Source organism: Pan troglodytes, chromosome 13, assembly GCF_028858775.2.
Source record: "Pan troglodytes isolate AG18354 chromosome 13, NHGRI_mPanTro3-v2.0_pri, whole genome shotgun sequence".
In the NCBI taxonomy this organism is placed as follows: domain Eukaryota; kingdom Metazoa; phylum Chordata; class Mammalia; order Primates; family Hominidae; genus Pan; species Pan troglodytes.
In genome coordinates this window covers 138,660,496-138,679,256 of record NC_072411.2, presented here as the reverse complement: position 1 = coordinate 138,679,256, position 18,761 = coordinate 138,660,496, and the positions used below count along the sequence as shown (strand labels likewise).

The 18,761-nt window shown below is 45.6% G+C and overlaps 1 protein-coding gene across 2 annotated transcripts in view; it reads left to right on the top strand.

Moving 5' to 3' along the window:
* Positions 1-18,761, top strand: part of IQCA1 (IQ motif containing with AAA domain 1) — a 180,015-nt gene that overhangs the window by 2,080 nt on the left and 159,174 nt on the right. For both annotated transcript variants that reach the window (XM_001152559.6, XM_009444612.4), the window contains exons 2-4: positions 8,084-8,408; positions 11,683-11,802; positions 17,730-17,921. In XM_001152559.6, the coding sequence (XP_001152559.1) occupies positions 8,084-8,408; positions 11,683-11,802; positions 17,730-17,921 (637 nt within the window). The remainder of the gene's footprint in view (positions 1-8,083; positions 8,409-11,682; positions 11,803-17,729; positions 17,922-18,761) is intronic.

Below are 18,761 nucleotides of genomic sequence, written 5' to 3'. Positions count from 1 at the left end.
GGGAAGGCAAATGTCTGGAGGTGCAGTGAAGAGAAGGGGTCCCCTTGACCCAGCCCCACAGCCAGAGACAGAGGGCTCTGGGGGGAACAGGAGCCTCTACTGAGAGGGCTTCTGAGCAGAGCCAGGCCTTCCATAGAGCAAGAAGGCAGGGGGAGTATTTGGGGAAGAAGACAGCAAACTAGTTAAGATTGGAAGATTCAGAAGGTTTTATCATGTGCGAAATAACTTGAAAAGAATTCCCATTGTGCAATATTTTGATTTCCCACGGAAGTGCATATATTCAAGTGAATATTCAAGTGTTTCCCTCCCCTACCCACTCCGTTATAGGAAAACTGCCAAGCTGTAGAAACAACAGTCTGGTCTTTTTAACTGTCATATTCAGTCTTCTCCATCCACAAGCCTCCTGACTTCAAAATCTGTCATATCTCTAAGTCATATGCTCAAGTCTGAAACCAATCATATACTTTCAAAAACTGTTAAGTAGTCTCATGGATAAAATATTACCTTCTGTTTGAAAAGTGCATTTAAAATTCCAGGAACACTTTCACACCTGTTGTTCCATCTGTATTAGTCCGTTCTCACACTGCTAATAAAGACATACCCGAGACTGGGTGATTTATAAAGGAAAGAGGTTTAATTGAGTAACAGTTCTGCAGGACTGGGAAGTCCTTAGGAAACTTACAATCATGACGGCAGGTGAAGTCAAACATGCCCTTCTTCACATGGCGGCAGCAAGGAAAAGTGCAGAGCAAAGTGGGGGAGAAAAGCCCCTGATAAAACCGTCAGATCTCGTGAGAACTCACTATCATGAGAACAGCATGGAGGTAACTGTCCCCATGATTCAGTTACCTCCCACTGGGTCCCTCTTACAACACGTGGGGATTATGGAACTAAAATTTAAGATGAGATTTGGGTCGGGACACAGCCAAACCACATCACCATCCCACAGTAGTCCCTGGAGGTGTCCAGAGTTGGTCTCATCATCCAGGTTTGCCAGTGAAGGAGGCGTAAGCATGAAGAGATTGAGTGACCTCCAGGGATGAGCTGCTCAGGACACTGGTTTCTATTTTAAATGTAGAGCACTTTTACCTTTGAAAACCACCTTGCCCTACTGAGGGAAAATCAAGACATATTTCCACGCAGAAACTCGCACAGGAATGCTTCTAGCAGCATTACTCACAGCAGCAAAGAAGGCGGAAACAACCCAAGTGTCCATGGGCTGGCGAATGGATAAACAAAATGTGGTGTATCTGTACAAAGGAAACTTAGCAATAGAAAGAAATGAAGTACAAAGTATGCGACAGTGTGGATGAATTTTGAGGACACCACACCGAGGGAAAGGAGCTCCGCACTGAACGCCCCCCGCCCTTGCGTAATTTCACTTCTGTGAAATGTCCAGAATAGGCAAAAAGAGATGGAAATTAGGTTAGGGGTTGCCAAGGGCAGGGAGGAGTGGGGAATGGGGAGTGACTGCTTCGTGGGTGTGGGTTTCTTTCCCAGTGATGAAAATGTTCTGGAGTTAGATAATGGTGGTAGTTGCACAACTATGCTGAAAACCACTGAATTGTACACTTGAAAAGAGTGAATTCTGTGCTGTGTGAATTCTCTCTCATCAATGCTCTTATGAAAAATCATCTTGCCGCCTCTCTTGTCTCATTTGACCTTCATGGCTGGGCTCAAGCAGAAAGAGGCTTGAGGCTGCAGGGCGAGGAGGTGGGGCGCAAGGCCAGATGGGCTGAGCGCAAAGTGGGGGCTCCCCAGGCTGGCGTGGCCGAGGCAGGGTGCCCAGGTCCCTGGCGGTCCAGTGCGGGAGGGGGTGTGGTCACGTGGAGAGGCATCAGGACAGCTGGGGAGCAGGAAGCCAGAGACAGTCTCGAGGGAAGAGGGTCTGGTGGAAAGAGATGATGCCGTCTCTCAGCGCTGAGGAAAACAGGTAATGATGCAGGGATCCGTGTGCTTTCAAAGCTGCTCATTTTCCTGTCAGCCAGGAATCTTTGCCTGGTCTCCCCCAGACAGGGATCCCCAGACAGACTGCAGGTGGGGAAGAAAGAAATGGCAGGACCCGGAAGGCTCAAGCCACCAGGACTGTCTTTGACCAAAAATTCCAGTTATGGGTCAGCTCCGTGAGGCCGTGGAAAAGTCCTGCTTCTCTGACCCAACTGAAGCCGATGAGGGCTCTGACCTGGAGCGACTGGGCTCCCCTGGATGGTTCTGCCCACAGCAGGTCTAGACATCCAGAAAATCTGGCTGTGCTCTGCCCCATCAGGTCGGCTGTGGTTTCCCCCTGGTGGAAGCAGGAGCCTCTTCAACCCAAGATCTCTTGCTGTTGTTGACTTTGGGTCTTTGTGGGGTTCAGATCACCCCACCTGAACTTCACGGAGGCAGCCTCTTCAGGGTATTGTACAAACTTAATGCTTGTTGGTGTGGCCAATGTTGGAAGTATAAGATGCCTTTTAACTCTTACTGTCTGTTCCACTCCCATATTTAAAAGTTATTACTAGATTTATTTATAGTCTTTAGTCTATTGTTACTGAATTCTTGGCCATATTAAATCTGTATGTATGTCTTGAAAGTCTTCTGTCTTTATAGCTTTTCTTTTCTTTTTTTTGAGATGGAGTCTCGCTCTGTTGCCCAGGCTGGAGTGCAGTGGTGCAATCTTGGCTCACTGCAACCTCCACCTCCCGGGTTCAAGTGAGTCTCCCATCTCAGCGTCCCTAGTAGTTGGGATTACAGGCACATGCCACCACACCCGGCTAATTTTTGTGATTTTAGTAGAGACAGAGTTTGTCTCTTTAGACAGGAGCAGATAGTCCCTTCTGCTTGCGCTGATCTGTACCTAGCATTCTAGAATTTCCTTTAGCTAGATTTCATGTGGCTCCCACCATGTGAATTCTTAAATATTTATTGTTCTTTATTGGTGCTGTGAATGGGTTTCCGCTTTCATTTTTTTTTCTCTGCATTAAAGTATTGCAATTTTGCTGTTTTTTTTTTTTTTTTTTTTTTTTTTGCTGGAGTGCAGTGGTGAGATCTCGGCTCACTGCAACCTCTGCCTCCACATTCAAGCAATTCTCCTGTCTCAGCCTCCCAAATAGCTGGGATTACAGGCATCTGCCACCATGCCCAGCTAATTTTTGTATTTTTAGTAGAGATGGGTTTTCACCGTGTTAGCCAGGCTGGTCTGGAACTCCTGACCTCAAGTGATCCACCCACCTCAGTCACCCAGTGCTGGGATTACAGGCGTGAGCCACCACGCCTGGCCCTTGCTGTACTAATTGATGTATTTTTGTTACTGATTTCCTTGGATTTTGCAATCATGCCATTTATAAGCAGTGGTGTTAAAAAATGGTTTATATTAATTACTTACGTATCCCCTTGTCCTTTTTTACTGCTAATTTTGGGGGCATATTTCTAGCATTTCTCCACTGAAGGTCCATTGGGTCACTGGTTTTTGGCACTTCGAAGAAGTCGTCATTCTTTTTTTGTTGGTGTGTGGGGAGGGCATTTTTAATCAGGCCTGTGCTGCAAGTTACAATTTACTGAGCATCTTCTTGGCATCTATGAAACAAGCTGGGGTTTTGCTGGACTGTTGCTGTCTGGAGTTATGCTTTCCTCTGTGTTGAACTGAAAAGCACTCCTGCAGTCAACCCTCCTGGGTTAGAGGGAACAATTCTTTTGATCTGGAGCTGCGGTCTGTTTTCTAAGTGGAGTTTCAGATCCAAGTTCTAAACAAAATTAGCCTGTCATTTTCCTCTCGAATGTTGTCCTAGCAGGTTTGGGCCCCAAATCCTGTTAAGTCCACAAAGCAACTTGAGCATTGTTCTGTTTTATGTCAACAGTTGTCACACCTGTTAGTATGTCCAGCCTGTGTCCTCACTCAGGCCAGTGAGTGCCTTGGGTTTACTGTCCCTTCTCGGGCCCTAGAAGTCTGGACTTTGGAAAACTCACACCATGCTGAGCCTCTGTTCTTGATCATTGTCCACAGCCAAACCATTCCCTTGATCATCTCAATCATCTTTGCTTCTTCCAGCCCCTCCTGCTTGTCTATTTGAGGTGGGACAAGCAGAATGTCAGAGGGTCCCAGGAGCTTTGAACTGGCATGAGGTGTTGCTTTTGTTGTTGTTCTTTTGAGTGATGGTTGTTGTTGTTCCTGATCAGTGTAATTGTTTATTAGTCACTAATTCTGCCAGGAGTCAATGTGTGTTCTCTGTGATATGGTTTAGATTTGTGTCCCCACCCAACTCTCCTGTCAAACTGTCATCCCCAATGCTGGAGGCGGGGTCTGGTGGGAGGTGATTGGATCACAGAGGTGGATTTCCCCTTTTGTGCCATTCTCTTGATAGTGAGTTATCATGAGAACTGGTTGTTTAAAAGTGTGTGGCACCTCCCAACCTTCCTCTTGTTCCTGCTCCCGCCATGTGAGATGCCTGCTCCCACTTTGCCTCCACCATAAGTAAAAGCTCCCCGAGGCCACCCCAGACACAGATGCTGTCATGTTTCCTGTACAGCGTGTGGAACCATGAGCCAATTAAAACTCTTTTCTTTATAAATTACCCAGTCTTGCTGGGCGTGGTGGCTCACACCTGTAATCCCAGCACTTTGGGAGGCCGAGGTGGGCAGATCACTTGAGGTTGGGAGTTCGAGACCAGGCTGACCAACATGGAGAAACTCTCTGTACTAAAAATACAAAATTAGCTGGGCATGGTGGTGGATGCCTGCCCAGCTACTCGGGAGGCTGAGGCAGGAGAATCACTTGAGCCTGGGAGGCAGAGGTTGCAGTGAGCTGAGATCGCACCACTGCACTCTAGCCTGGGCAACGAGAACGAAACTGCATCTCAAAATAAACAAATAAATAACCCAGTCTCAGGTATTTCTGTATAGCAGTGCAAGAATGGACTAATACACTGTGCCAAGTGGAATCCTAATTTTCTGATAATAACCTTCTTTCTTATAATAAGCTGGTCTGGAAGAGTGCTCTTTCACTAGCAATAGTTTAAATATTGCTAAGTTTTGAGAAATCTGGCATTTGGACGTGCTGGGGATGGGATTCTAAAGGCAGAATTCAGTCTCCTGACTCAGTGGGGTGTTGGGGGGAAGAGTTTTGGTTTTTACGCTCAGTCTGTTTGCTTGTGATGTAATTAGCTCTGTGTCACGGGACCCCTCCTTCCTCGTCTACTTTCTCCCTGACAAACGGGAAGCGATGAAGTCAAGTGGTTTAGAGCATGAACTCTGGAGCCGGACTGCCTACATGTACGTCCTGCATTCAAACTGTGTGACTTTGGGCAGTAACTTCTCTTTGCCTCAGTTTTCTCATATATAAACTGGACTAATAATTATGCCTACCTCATAGGGTTGTTGTGAGGATTACACGAGTTATTACATGGAAACCACTTAGGACAGTGACTGACAGTATATAAATGTAAGCTGTTACCTTCGCCATCATCATCATCATCATCATCATCATCATCATCATCATCATCTGAACCCAAAAGTCTTGCAAACATCAAGATACGCTTTTACCTTTTTGCCAGAAAGGTGAAAAAAGCACATTTAATCAGTGCTTCAATAAATGATGCTTAGTTTGTAGGGAAGAATGGAGCATGTTTGAGGAATGGCAGATGGTGAGCCTGGGGCAGAGGATGCCTGGAGGGGCTGCTTAATAATGACTTGGGAATGTAGAAGAGAGAGTCCCAGTCAAACAGGGTGGTTAACCATGGATACTTATCTCCTCTTCCTCCTGAATTGCCTCCAAAATGGCAATAAAGTATTTTAAAGCTATGAACTCACAAGGACAAAGAAAACATTTGACAAGAGATACCAAGAAAATGCAGGAGGCCAGGCACAGTGGTTCACGTCTGTAATCCCAACACTTTGGGAGGCCAGGACAGGTGGATCACTTGAGGTCAGGAGTTCTAGACCAGCCTGGCCAGTGTGGTGAAACCCCCATCTCTACTAAAAATACAAAAATTAGCCTGAGGTGGTGGCACACGCCTGTAGTCCCAGCTACCCAGGAGGCTGAGGCAGGAGAATTGCTTGAACCCAGGAGGCGGAGGTTGCAGTGAGCCAAGATCATGCCACTGCACTCTGGGCTGGGTGACAGAGTGAGACTGTCTAAAAAGAAAAAAAGAAAATGTGGGAAAGGGAGAGCAGGCATGGATGAGAGGGAATGGAGGAAGGGCAGAGAATGTGGGACCTGAAAGCCAGCGAGTGGGGCTGGGTGATCAAAAGCCAGCTGTTTCCCTGGGAAGCCAGGTGGGAGCCTGGTTCTTCTGGGCAGGGCTGAAATTGGAGGACTGCTTGCAGATCTGTATAGGCCACATTTAGGCCGCCAATCACTTGTACACCCCAGAGAGCAAGTGGCTAAGGCACTAGCCAACCAGGCAGAAGATGGCACATGCAGCCAACCTGGACTCAGGACGCCAGGCACAGGTAAGCACGGGAATGAGTGGCCTGGCTGACAGTAAACAAGAGGTGAGCCCCCTTGACCGGCTTGCTTCTCCTTCAGGGGATTAGGGCTGCCCCCTCCCCTTAGCATAGGGAAAGACCTTACAGAGAGATACTGACATTTTTGGGTTTCTCCTTCATCAATGATCAGGGCTCTCCACACCCACTTTCTACAGTGAAGCTCCTTCCCAGACACACTGACTTTCCAGTTCACTTTTCAGTCCTGGTTCTTGAATGTAAAAGCAGAATCAAAAAATCACCTGAAATTTGGTAGGGGAAGGTGGGAATCTCTACCATGGAGGTATTGGCCCTGGCAGGAAAAGCGGGGACACTCATGAGGGCCTAATAAAGGGACCAGTAACAAAGACGTGGACATAGTCTCGGGAAACCGGCAAAGGATGGGGCAGTATTCTGGGGCCAGCCACAGCAGAGCCACCACCACCCTAAGGCTCTGGTGGAAGGGCACACCCAGCCTTTGTTGCCTCGCCAGGGTGTGGACAAGAGGGTCATACTCCTCTGCTCTCTGGCTTCCTCTTTGTTCAGTCCACTAACTCAACTCACTGGAATGAGGGCAGAGAGCCCAGCTGGTGCATTCCAGAGAGCTCAGCCTCCTAGGCCACAGTCTGCACCTCACCTCACTTTTTTTTTTTTTTTTTTTTTAAGACAGTCTCTCTCTGTTGCCAGGCTGGAATGCAGCGGCACGATTTCGGGTCACTGCAAACTCCACCTCCCGGGTTCAAGTGATTCCCCTGCCTCAGCCTCCTGAGTAACTGGGACTACAGGCGGGCGCCACTATGCCTGGCTAATTTTTTTTTTTTTTTTTTTTTTTGTATTTTAGTAGAGACGGGGTTGGCCAGGGTGGTCTCGATCTCCTGACCTCGTGATCCACCTGCCTCGACCTCCCAAAGTGCTGGGATTACAGGCGAGAGCCACCACGCCTGGCCTGCACCTCACCACGCCCAGCCTGCACCTCGTTTCTCACACTGTACATCATGGTTCTAAGATTCTTAGTGGTTGCCTTTTGCTGTACTTCATTCATTCATTTTTCACTGCTGTGTGATAGTCCATTGGTGTATATACTACAATTTATTTATCCACTCTCTTACTGGTGGACATTTATGTTATCTCCAGGTTTTTACTATTATTTAAAAAATGCAAGTGATCATTCTTGATGCATATTTACAAGTTTCTCTAGGGTATAATTATTCATTCATAGGGTATGCACACGTTCAACTTAATAAGAAAATGCTACATTACTTTCCAAAGTGGTTGTTCCAAAATATACTTCACCAGCTGTGTATATGGACAAATAAGTTAACTATTCTGGATATCAACTTTGTCATCTTTTAAATGGGTATAATAATAGTGGCTTTATGGGCCAAGTGAGGAACAACTTTATATCATTTAGACAAAATGCTTTTTAAACTATTTATTTGATGATAATAGTGGTGGTACATATTCAGAAATCAGAAGGACATCAGAACAGGATATAAATTGTCTATCAAGCCTTGCAACTATATAACGATATTCTTAGCTCACACTTGATTCTGCGTTATATTTTGCTATACCAGAGGCCCAATGTTTATGTTTTACCAAGTGATTTTTATTTACTGTATCATCTAAATTCTCTCTCTTCCCCCAGAATGTATAATAAGATGTGGCATCAGACCCAAGAAGCCCTCAGTGCTTTACTCGATAAAGAGCCTCAGAAGATGATTGAACCACAAAGAAATCAGGTTTTCATCTTTCAAACATTAGCCACCTTCTACGTAAAGTATGTGCAGATCTTTAGAAACCTAGAGAATGTCTACGACCAGTTCGTCCACCCCCAGAAACGAATACTGATCAGGAAAGTCCTGGACGGGGTGATGGGCCGCATCCTGGAGCTGAAGAACGAGATGGTGGAGCTGGAACTCACGGAGTTCCATTATTTCGATGATATCCTGCAGGATCTCAAGCTGGCCCCCGTAAGCACTCTGTTGTTTTCTTCTTAGTTGCTTTTTGTTATAAATAAGATATGTACCCGATATCTGTACACGATACTCTACAGACTTCCTGTCCGTGTTTACTAGTTGGTGTACGGAAAATCTAAACATTTGCCTTCAATTACACCATGCTGTCACGGACAAGGATTGGGTTCCCTTTGTTTCTGGTGCAGATGCATCTGCACACTTCTTGGCTGTGTTAGGCACTGTGGTGGCTGTGGTCTTACCTGACATCGTAGTGTCTGCCCAGGGCTGTTGGAATGCAGTGGGCCAGCCCTTTCATCAGCACCCTTGAAACACAGACCCTCCCAGCATCCAGTAGCAGCGCCCGCTCCTCTGTTTCCATGGAATCTCTCTGTAGCCTGTTGGTCACAGGTTCCCTATTGCCAAGTGGATGCATCTCCTCCTTACTTTGGGTCAGTGGTGACCCAGGGGAATGTATGGCTTACATGGCAGTGGGCCTCAGACATCAAAGGAGAGCTCATGTGCTTGCTCTCCCTCCTTCCCTCTGCCTCTCTTCCCCTCCTTCCGTCTCTCCCTGGAGCCCTTGCTGCTGGCGCCTGGCAACCACAGCCCCCTCCTGCGAGCATTCGGCCCCTGCTGCTGCCCTCCGACGTTCCTGCCGGGCACAGGGCCTCTCTTCTGACTCAGGCTGGCTGGGCTGCTGGGGCCACTGGCCACCTCCCCTCAGTGTCATGGTCCTGGGAGCTCACCTTCATTTTGAAAGGAACATTTCCTTGAAGTGAAATCAAAAGGAGAAAGTCTTTAATTTTCTACATGAGGGTTTCACGTTTCTTCTCCTTGAAAATATTTGGGCTTTTATAGAGGTACCTTTCTTTCTGAGATAGGCTTTCCTCACATTATTATTTTATCAGAATGGAGTAATGAGAATAACTGAAATGAATGAAAATGTTGACGATTATTCTAAAAGTTTTATGTTTATTGCATTCATCTATAAGAGCATGGGCCAATCACCAGATTTAATCTGGTGCACTTTACTCACTAAAGTGACAGTATGAACAATTTAGGATAACTGTGAAACAAATAGTTATTAAATCATATTCCTAAATTTAATGAATGAATATTACATTTATTAGTTGAATCTCAAGAATAGGAAGTCATGCCCCTGTTGTTAAGGAATAGCGCATTTGGGGCATTATGTGGCGGCCCCTCCACGGCCTTGCCTTTCCTGCTGCATCAGCCAGCCCCTCTGCTCCAGGGACATCATCTTCCTAAAGGCCATGCCATTGTTGCCGTGGGGATGGGGCCACCAAGCACCAAGAGCAGTGACAAATGAGCAGATGGCATCCAGGAAGCCTTCGTGCAGAGGGCGGTCAACAGTGTTTCCTAGCAGTCCTGGAAATAGTGACTGAACCATGTGCTGTCACTGAATCCCACATGGTTGGTTGGGGTGGGCTGAAGGCATCTTCATTCTTGGCCACATCCCTGGTACTGACAAACACCCAGCTGGGTTCCTGCCCTTGGTTCCATGAGTTCCCCAAATCCTTCCTTAAACTGCCCCTTAGTCTGAAGACTATGTCTGTAACCTGCCACGTGAGGAACCTTTCCTAATGGGCCCACCTCATAGAGAGACATATATGGTGGGGAAGAGGCTTTCTCTACCACCATAAGTTTCCTAGATTCCACTCCATAGGGAATGAGAAACCTCAAGGTTTCAGGGATGGACATGAAACGCATCATGGACATAGATGGAGCAACCAATATCTCTCTTCGCTTCTCTTCCATTCTCAGTTACTCTGTTTTCTCATCCTCAAAATCCTAACTATATATTTTTTTTAGATGGAGTTTTGCTGTTGTTGCCCAGGCTGGAGTGCAATGGTGCAAGTTCAGCTCACTGCAACCTCCGCCTCCTGGGTTCAAGCAATTCTCCTGCCTCAGCCTCCCAAGTAGCTGGGATTACAGGTGCATGCCACCACACCCGGCTAATTTTTGTATTTTTAGTAGAGATGGGGTTTCACCATGTTGACCAGGCTGGTCTCGAACTCCTGACCTCAGGTGATCCACCTGCCTCAGCCTCCCCAAGTGCTGGGATTACAGGCATGAGCCACCACGCCTGCCTGCTAACTATAATTTTGTGGTACCAAATGGACCAGATGGAGCTATAAGACAATGAGGTTTTGTCTTCGAAGTTATAAAAGCACCACACTTGAATGTGCTTGTTAATAAATAAAATCACATTAAATCAAAGTGTCATCATTCTTCTCCTACTGCCCTCTCTCCTCAGGCCACACCCACCCACTAGACTCTGCTAGTTCACTCTCCAGTCACCCCCAGCACTCCATGAGCCTCAGAAAGGTTTGGTGTTCAAAAGACATTGTCACCTCCCAGAAGTCATGGGGATACTGTCCCACCAAGTCCTAAAAATGATACCCTCTTAGGCTTAAATGTTTACTTAGGGGAAGGCCTATCCAAAATTCTCTGGGCTGGAGGGAGGTTATGGGGAGTCACACCTAGAATTGGAAAAAAAAATAAGGTAGCCAATTCTGAAAACAAAGACCTTTGCTTTCCTGTCAAAACAGCCAGGCAGGTCTGACAGAAATTCTAGGATAATGTTTCTCAGTGGGATTGGCCAAGGGCATACCCATATCCTTAAATAGCACTTCTGTACTCCTTTTTACTCAATTTGAACTGATAAATTTTCATCTGACCCCCCACTGGTTTGAAATATTTGGTAACGTGCACAAATGAAGGATAGAAGTTTATTATACAAAAACAAGTTTCACAATAAAGCAAACTACTTTTGTAAATAATTTTTGCAATGGGGTAATTTTGGTAAAAATAAAACCAAATTATTAGAAAAAAATGTGACTATTTACATACAAATAGTCGATGGTGCCAATGATAAATTATTAGGTTTAATTCAAAGATCTCTACAGCTTAATACTTTACTACTGCAATTTGAACCATTATTTTAGGTAAAATGAGGTAATATTGTATTTCTTTAAAGAAATCTATTAAGTAATCATTAGTTAATTGAGGCCTAATTGATGTGAACTCTTGATGCTTTTCTGTAATGATTAAAGCAAGGGGCATGGTTATGATTTTCTTTTTGACTTTGTGTCTCTTTAGTAAATGAATTCTCTTCACTCCGCTGGCCTCATTTTTTTTTTCTTAAATGAAAATGGGAAGGAAAGCAAGCGTCTTTGATGTGCACGTCCTTACTGTATATTTTAAATAAAGTTCCAGTCCTGGCATTGTGACGGAAATACTCTTTTTTATTCTTTCTCTTCTCTAGCAACAATTAGATATTCCCATACCCAAGTATTTTTTGAAGGAGAAGTTGGAAGTAATAAAAGGAAGAGAGAAAATTCTTGCTCAGATATTAGCGGACAGCGGAATAGATACATCTGACATGGTTTGTATATCATTTTAACAAACATTAATCCATAATCTGTGTAACTTCCTTTTTCTGCTGCTCCTAATTGTGTGAGCAACACTTAGATTATTTTCAGTTTAAGCAGAGAATGATCCCTCCCTCGTTATACAGTACATAAGAAGTTGCATAACTTTTGGACGTGCTTTTGGTGATATATAATCATTATTTTTCAAGAGCTTAGACACTGAGATCAAGAGCTTAGACACTGAGATATGCTACTTAAATCAGTATCTGTTGATTATCAACGCAGTTTAATGTTTCATCTCAAATTCATCTAGCTGAAGTCAGAAGCTAAATGTTGTTCATGTAAAATAATTAAGTGCTGACATAACTTACTAGGAACTTGAAAGTTACTACACTTTCTAAAAATGCTGATTGGCCTTTTATAATTGCAGGTTGAGTAGATATGGTTTGACTATGCCCCCACCCAAATCTCATCTTGAACTGTAGCTCCCACAATTCCCATGTGTTGTGGGAGGAACCTGGTGGGAGGTAATTGAATCATGGAGGTGGGTCTTTCCTGTGCCGTTCTTGTGATAGTGAATAAATCTCACAAGATCTGATGGTTTTATAAAGGGGAGTTTCCCTGCACAAACTGTCTTGTCTGCCAGCATATGAGATGTGCCTTTCACCTTCTGCCATGATTGTGAGGCCTCCCTAGCCACATGGAACTGTGAGTCCGTTAAACCTCTTTCTTTTGTAAATTGCCCAGTCTCAGGTAAGTCTTTATCAGCAGTGTGAAAACGGACTAATACATTGAGTGACACTTGGATCACCTTGAATGGACTGTCATTGGGGGAAGAATAATCCATAAAGATCCCTCCTGGGAAGCAAGGAGCAGAATCCATTTAGTTCTGTGCCCCGATACCTCCTTTGTCCACAGGATTTGTGCAGCTGCATCTTTTTCCTGTTTCCACAGCTGTCTTAGCCTGACTCTCATGACCACCTCCTGGATTCTTGCAGTCATCCCCCATGCAGCCTACTGGTGGGGAGTCTTCTTCCCACCCTCTCCACAGGGCACTGCCCTATCTACCTTCTGGCAGGATGGCAGATCTGCCTATACATTTCAGTAACTTACTGCCTCACCCTTCTGGCTGGCCTTCATGTCCTAAGCTGTAAGGCAGCACTTGTCCATTCAAGCTGGGACACTCCAGGGTGAAAGGGGCGCTATGAGTAACTATGCTGAGGCTGCAACTGCAGGCCAGGGTCCCAGGGTAAACCAGCACCTGCAGTCTTTCTACAAATAGCCCTCATTGGGTATTGCCAGCCTGGGTGATGGTGTTAAGGAAGATTCCAAGTGTATGCTGAGGATGGCAGGAGAAAAAAGTGCCCTGTGTGCCTGCCTCAGAAGAGAGGTGAAATGCATGCCCTGTATTTGCCAGCCCAGTGCTGTCTCTCATTTCCCATAGGCATGTTCCCTGCTGGATAGAGGGCTTGTTCTTCTCCCTTACATACCTGCTCATCAAAATGGTACCCATTCTGCGGAGCCTAACTTGATACACCATCCTTCAAGAAACCTTTCCTGACATACTGGCTTAGTCCATTTTGTGCTGGTATAACAGAATACCACAGACTGGGTAATTTAAAGACAACAGAAGTTTATTTTGCTTATGGTTCTGGAGGCTTGGAAGTCCAGTATTGAGGAGTTGCATCTGGTAAGGGCCTTCTTGCAGTGTCATAACATGGCAGAAGGAATCACATAGTAAGAGAGCAAGAAGTAAGGGGGTGAGCTCATCCTTTTAGCAGGAAGCTATTCCCCCGATAACAGTATTAATTCATTTTGAGGACAGAGGCCTCATGACCTTATCACCTCTTAAAAGTCCCACATCCCAACAGTGTTGCACTGGGGACTAAGTTTCTAGCACATGAAGTTTGTGGGACACATTTAAACCATAGCACCCATTTAACTCAAGATGACCTCTCCTTCCTGTGCCCCTGCTCCCAGCTACTGGCCCTTCTTTTACATTATGAATTCCTTGAAGTCCATTCCAAAGCCAACTTACTTGGGGGTCAACTAGCCATCCGTTCACCACTGGGCTCCTATGTCTGTGCTTTCTGTCCATGCATCAGTCAGGGCTAAGCACTCACACTTCATTCCCCGAAAGGAATCCCTTTGCACCAAGCAGTGATGAGCACTGCAGAATTACTAAAGATTTTGTGTTGGAAAATGGAGAAGGGAGATTACGTTGCACTCACTACAGTGAAATCCTAAAAATTCCTCTTTGCCATTTGTCCTGCTCACTGTTCCTCTTCATTTGTTCTCAGTCAGAGCAGGCAGGCTTCTATGTTCCTTCAGCATCCAGCTTTGGCCAGCCCCTATCACCTCCACTGGGTTAAGTACTTCATCTCCACCCCAGTCTCATTTCACATGTGCCAGGGGCTCAGAAAACCACAAGGACTTCCCTGCTGCGACTTCCCCATGGCCTTTGGTGTCTCATAAGACCCCTTTCTTTAAGCTGCTTATACACTGTGTGTGTATATATATATATATATATATATACAGTATATATATATATACATATATATATATACACACACAGTATATACCCCAAGAAGAATATATACTCTGTGTGTGTGTGTGTATGTATATATATATACACACACACACACACAGAGTATATATTCTTCTTGGGGTATATACTGTGTGTGTATATATATATACTGTATATATATATATACACACACATATATATACACATATATACACACAATATATTCTTGGGGTATATACTGTATATATATACACATATATACACACATATATATACACACACATATATATACACATATATATATATACACACACACACAATATATTCTTCTTGGGATATATACTGTATATAAGCAGCTGAAAGAAAGGGGTCTTATGAGACATATGTATATATGTGTATATGTGTATATGTATATATATATACACACACACGCACACAGACACACACACAATATATATAACCCAAGAAGAATTTTGATGCATGAAAATTATTGTCCATCTCCTACATTAATATCCACTGTGGGCCTCCTTAAATGCTTAAAAATGTTTGACATGTTGAGTTCCCTACTCAAAATCCCTTAGAATTATTTGATAATGGCCACGACTATTTTCAGAATGACAGCCCAGAATCTAAAGGAAAGAAATACGATACTAACTCATGTTTGCTGAGTACTGTATGCTAAGTTCATCATCTCATTTAATGCCAGAATGATACTCGTTCTACTCTAACTTGACAAGTGCATTATTGAAAATGTGTGCTCACTGCAAATTTGAAGCGGTGAAATCTGACTGAAAACAAACTCAGAGGGATTGTTATGTGAAAGAGCTTCCTCATAAGCAATCATATTCCTTGTGCCATGTTGAAGGGTAGTGGGTTGCTTAGTGGAAAGATGGTCAGTCTGTTCAAGTTGGCTCCTTCTCTTCTTACCCATGGGGACTTGCATAAGTTACCTTACTTCTTTGATCCTCAGTTTTCTTCACTCTTAAGTGGCCACAGTAACACTGGCCTTGGAGTTTGCTCTTGTGAATATGATGAGCATGCATACAAAAAGCATCTGACATCTGCAGGTTCTCAGTATACATGTACCTTTCCTCTCCTTCTCACTCCTTCCTGTGCCCCCGACCCTGGCCTTGTTGCACAGAAGAGGGATCATCCTGGCAGCAGTGGCCCTGGTGACAGCGCCCCACACATGAAGCCTCAGCACCTTCACCTTGTCCTACTGTGGCAACCATTGCTGCCCTCTGAGGCCTGGAAACAGGCTTCACCTATGCTTTGGTGCTTTTCTTTTTAAATTTATTTTTAAATTCTTTTTGGAGACAGAATCTCACTCTGTTGCCCAAGCCACAATGCAGTGGCATGATCATAGCTTATTGTAGCCTCCAATTTCTGGGCTCAAGTGATCCTCTCGCCCCAGCTTCCCAAGTGGCTGGGACTGCAGGTGTGTCCCACAACACTCCACTAATCTAAAAAAAATTTTTTAGAGACGGGGTCTCACCGCTTTGCCCAGCCTGGTCTTAAAATTCCTGGACTCAAGTAATCCTCCCACCTCGGCATCCCAAAGTGCTGGGATTACAGGTGTGAGCCACTGTGCCTGGCCTCTTTGGTGCTTTTCTGACTCCAGTGATCTGTCGCTTCTGCTTCCATCCATGCATGGACACCCCCAAGCCAGGCCACATGAGCCCCTGTTCCCTTGCTCTGGGGCCTCTGGAACAGCACTGGGGCCTCCCATTGAGCCTGCTCAGAGTTCACACAGGCCTCAGCTGCACCCGGAGCCCACACAGGCCCCAGCATGCACCCAGAGCCCACACAGGCCTCAGCTGCACCCGGAGCCCACACAGGCCCCAGCATGCACCCAGAGCCCACACAGGCCTCACCTGCACCCGGAGCCCACACAGGCCCCAGCATGTACCCGGAGCCCACACAGGCCCCAGCATGTACCCGGAGCCCACACAGGCCCCAGCATGCACCCGGAGCCCACACAGGCCTCACCTGCACCCGGAGCCCACACAGGCCCCAGCATGCACCCGGAGCCCACACAGGCCCCAGCATGCACCCGGAGCCCACACAGGCCCCAGCATGCACCCGGAGCCCACACAGGCCTCACCTGCACCCAGAGCCCACACAGGCCTCACCTGCACCCGGAGCCCACACAGGCCCCAGCATGCACCCGGAGCCCACACAGGCCCCAGCATGCTCCCAGAGCCCACACAGGCCCCAGCATGCACCCGGAGCTCACACAGGCCTCACCTGCACCCAGAGCCCACACAGGCCTCACCTGCACCCAGAGCCCACACAGGCCCCAGCATGTACCCGGAGCCCACACAGGTCCCAGCATGCACCCGGAGCCCACACAGGCCCCAGCATGCACCCGGAGCCCACACAGGTCCCAGCATGCATCCGGAGCCCACACAGGTCCCAGCATGCACCCGGAGCCCACACAGGTCCCAGCATGCACCTGGAGCCCATAAAGGCCTCAGCATGCACCCGGAGCTCACACAGGCCTCACCTGCACCCAGAGCCCACACAGGCCTCACCTGCACCCAGAGCCCACACAGGCCTCAGCATGCACCCGGAGCCCATAAAGGCCTCAGCATGCACCCGGAGCTCACACAGGCCTCACCTGCACCCAGAGCCCACACAGGCCCCAGCATGCACCCGGAGCCCACACAGGCCTCACCTGCACCCAGAGCCCACAGAGGCCCCAGCATGCACCCGGAGCCCTTTGTTCTTGTCCCTCTTTCCTCAAAAAATGACACAGCCCCTCGCCTAACTTTGTCTCCACATACACCATGTGAGATCTCCCAAAACAACATTTTACTTACCAGCCCTGATTTTTCTGTTTTACTAGTACTCATCATGTTTGAATGTTTTAAGATGCAAGTTTATAGACACTGGAAGACTTTTCATATATAAAATTAAATGCCCCCAAAATGATTTCGATATTAGTTGTATTCACTGGGCATTCTGTACTTGATTTTAAGATCAGCATTTTACTTCACATATATTTTAAATTGTAAAAGCTCATATTAGAGGTATGTTTTTCATTTCTCTGTTTCTCCTCTTAAGTTAATGAAATATTGATAGCAATTTCAAGTTTTACTGAATCAATTTTATTGACATTTTTAGTATAATTTGCTGCCAACCCAAAATATCGTGGAGCTAATTAGTATTTTGTTCAGAAGGATAAAGGAAAGTCAGGGGGCCCTTAAATTTGGGATCACAGCATGAGCATGTCATGTTATCAAAATATACATCATTCATTGGAAAAATGAACAGTGTTCAGCGGTTCTCACACTCGTGATCAACCGTGGGGACTCTTAGCAGGATTGTGTTTGAAGTAAGCATGTGATGTGTCTGGGATCAATTGATGTGGTTAACATGTTCAAACATTGGTTTATCTTGACTTTTTTGCAGAAATACCCTGTAAAGAGTATCCCTTTCGATGAGGCTGTTAAATTAATCCAGATTGCTGAGAGGGCACGGCAAGGTCGCCTAAGGGCGTTATTCATGAAGCAAATCTATCTGCAAGAATATAGAGCAAAGCAATCCAAGATGCTTGGCAAGAAAGTGACAGATACCTGGGCTGCTGCACTCCGCATTCAGAAGGTGCAAACCTAGGGCTCCTGGAGTTGGGGTACAAGGTGCCTTATACACTAAAGATACATCCCAATTTTGGGGCTGAGCTTCAAAACTCAAACCCCAAATCCTACCCTTAATAGAACTAGATTACATTCCAGAAAGATTTATTAACTTACCCTGGGGAAACCATTAACTAAGCTTGGTCATATTTTCAAATTTTTACTCTAAATAGGTACTAAACTCAGGGCATTTTATTCAAATATTGTTAAAGACCATTGGTAATTGTTGAAATGAATGTTGCTGAAATGCAATGAGGATATAAATCCTTAATGGATTTTTGGAATACATTCACACACAGATATATAATTACAGAAGGGGGACCAGGCCTTAATAGATTCCAGAAACATGCAGCAGCCATCACTAATAACCAGAACATCAGTGTCCCTTCTAGAAGGAATCCGTAAGGTTTTCTTTCCTTATCAGATAAGCACCATGGATTTGTGCCCCATTTTTTTTTTCAAATAGAGGCTAGGGTTACTTACAGGGAAACACAGCAGATGGCAATGTGATACAAACTAGCATTAGGTTTCAGAGAAAATAAGTATAAGGACATAAAATTAGGCCAGAAGATGAGGACTCTGTCCCTAATTTTCCCTGAATAGGAATAGGAGAAGGTGATGGGGAAGGATGGATAAGAGTCTGTTTTCTTCTGGGTTTCTGTGGGAATATAAAGTTGTAGCATCTGAGTTAAAAGCTTGAGTTGTACATTTCTTGGAGGTTACTATATTTCCCCACAGTACTTTGGAAATTTTTCCTTTAAAACCATGAAGTGCCATCCTTAGATCTAGCCTCACATTCCTGCTACCT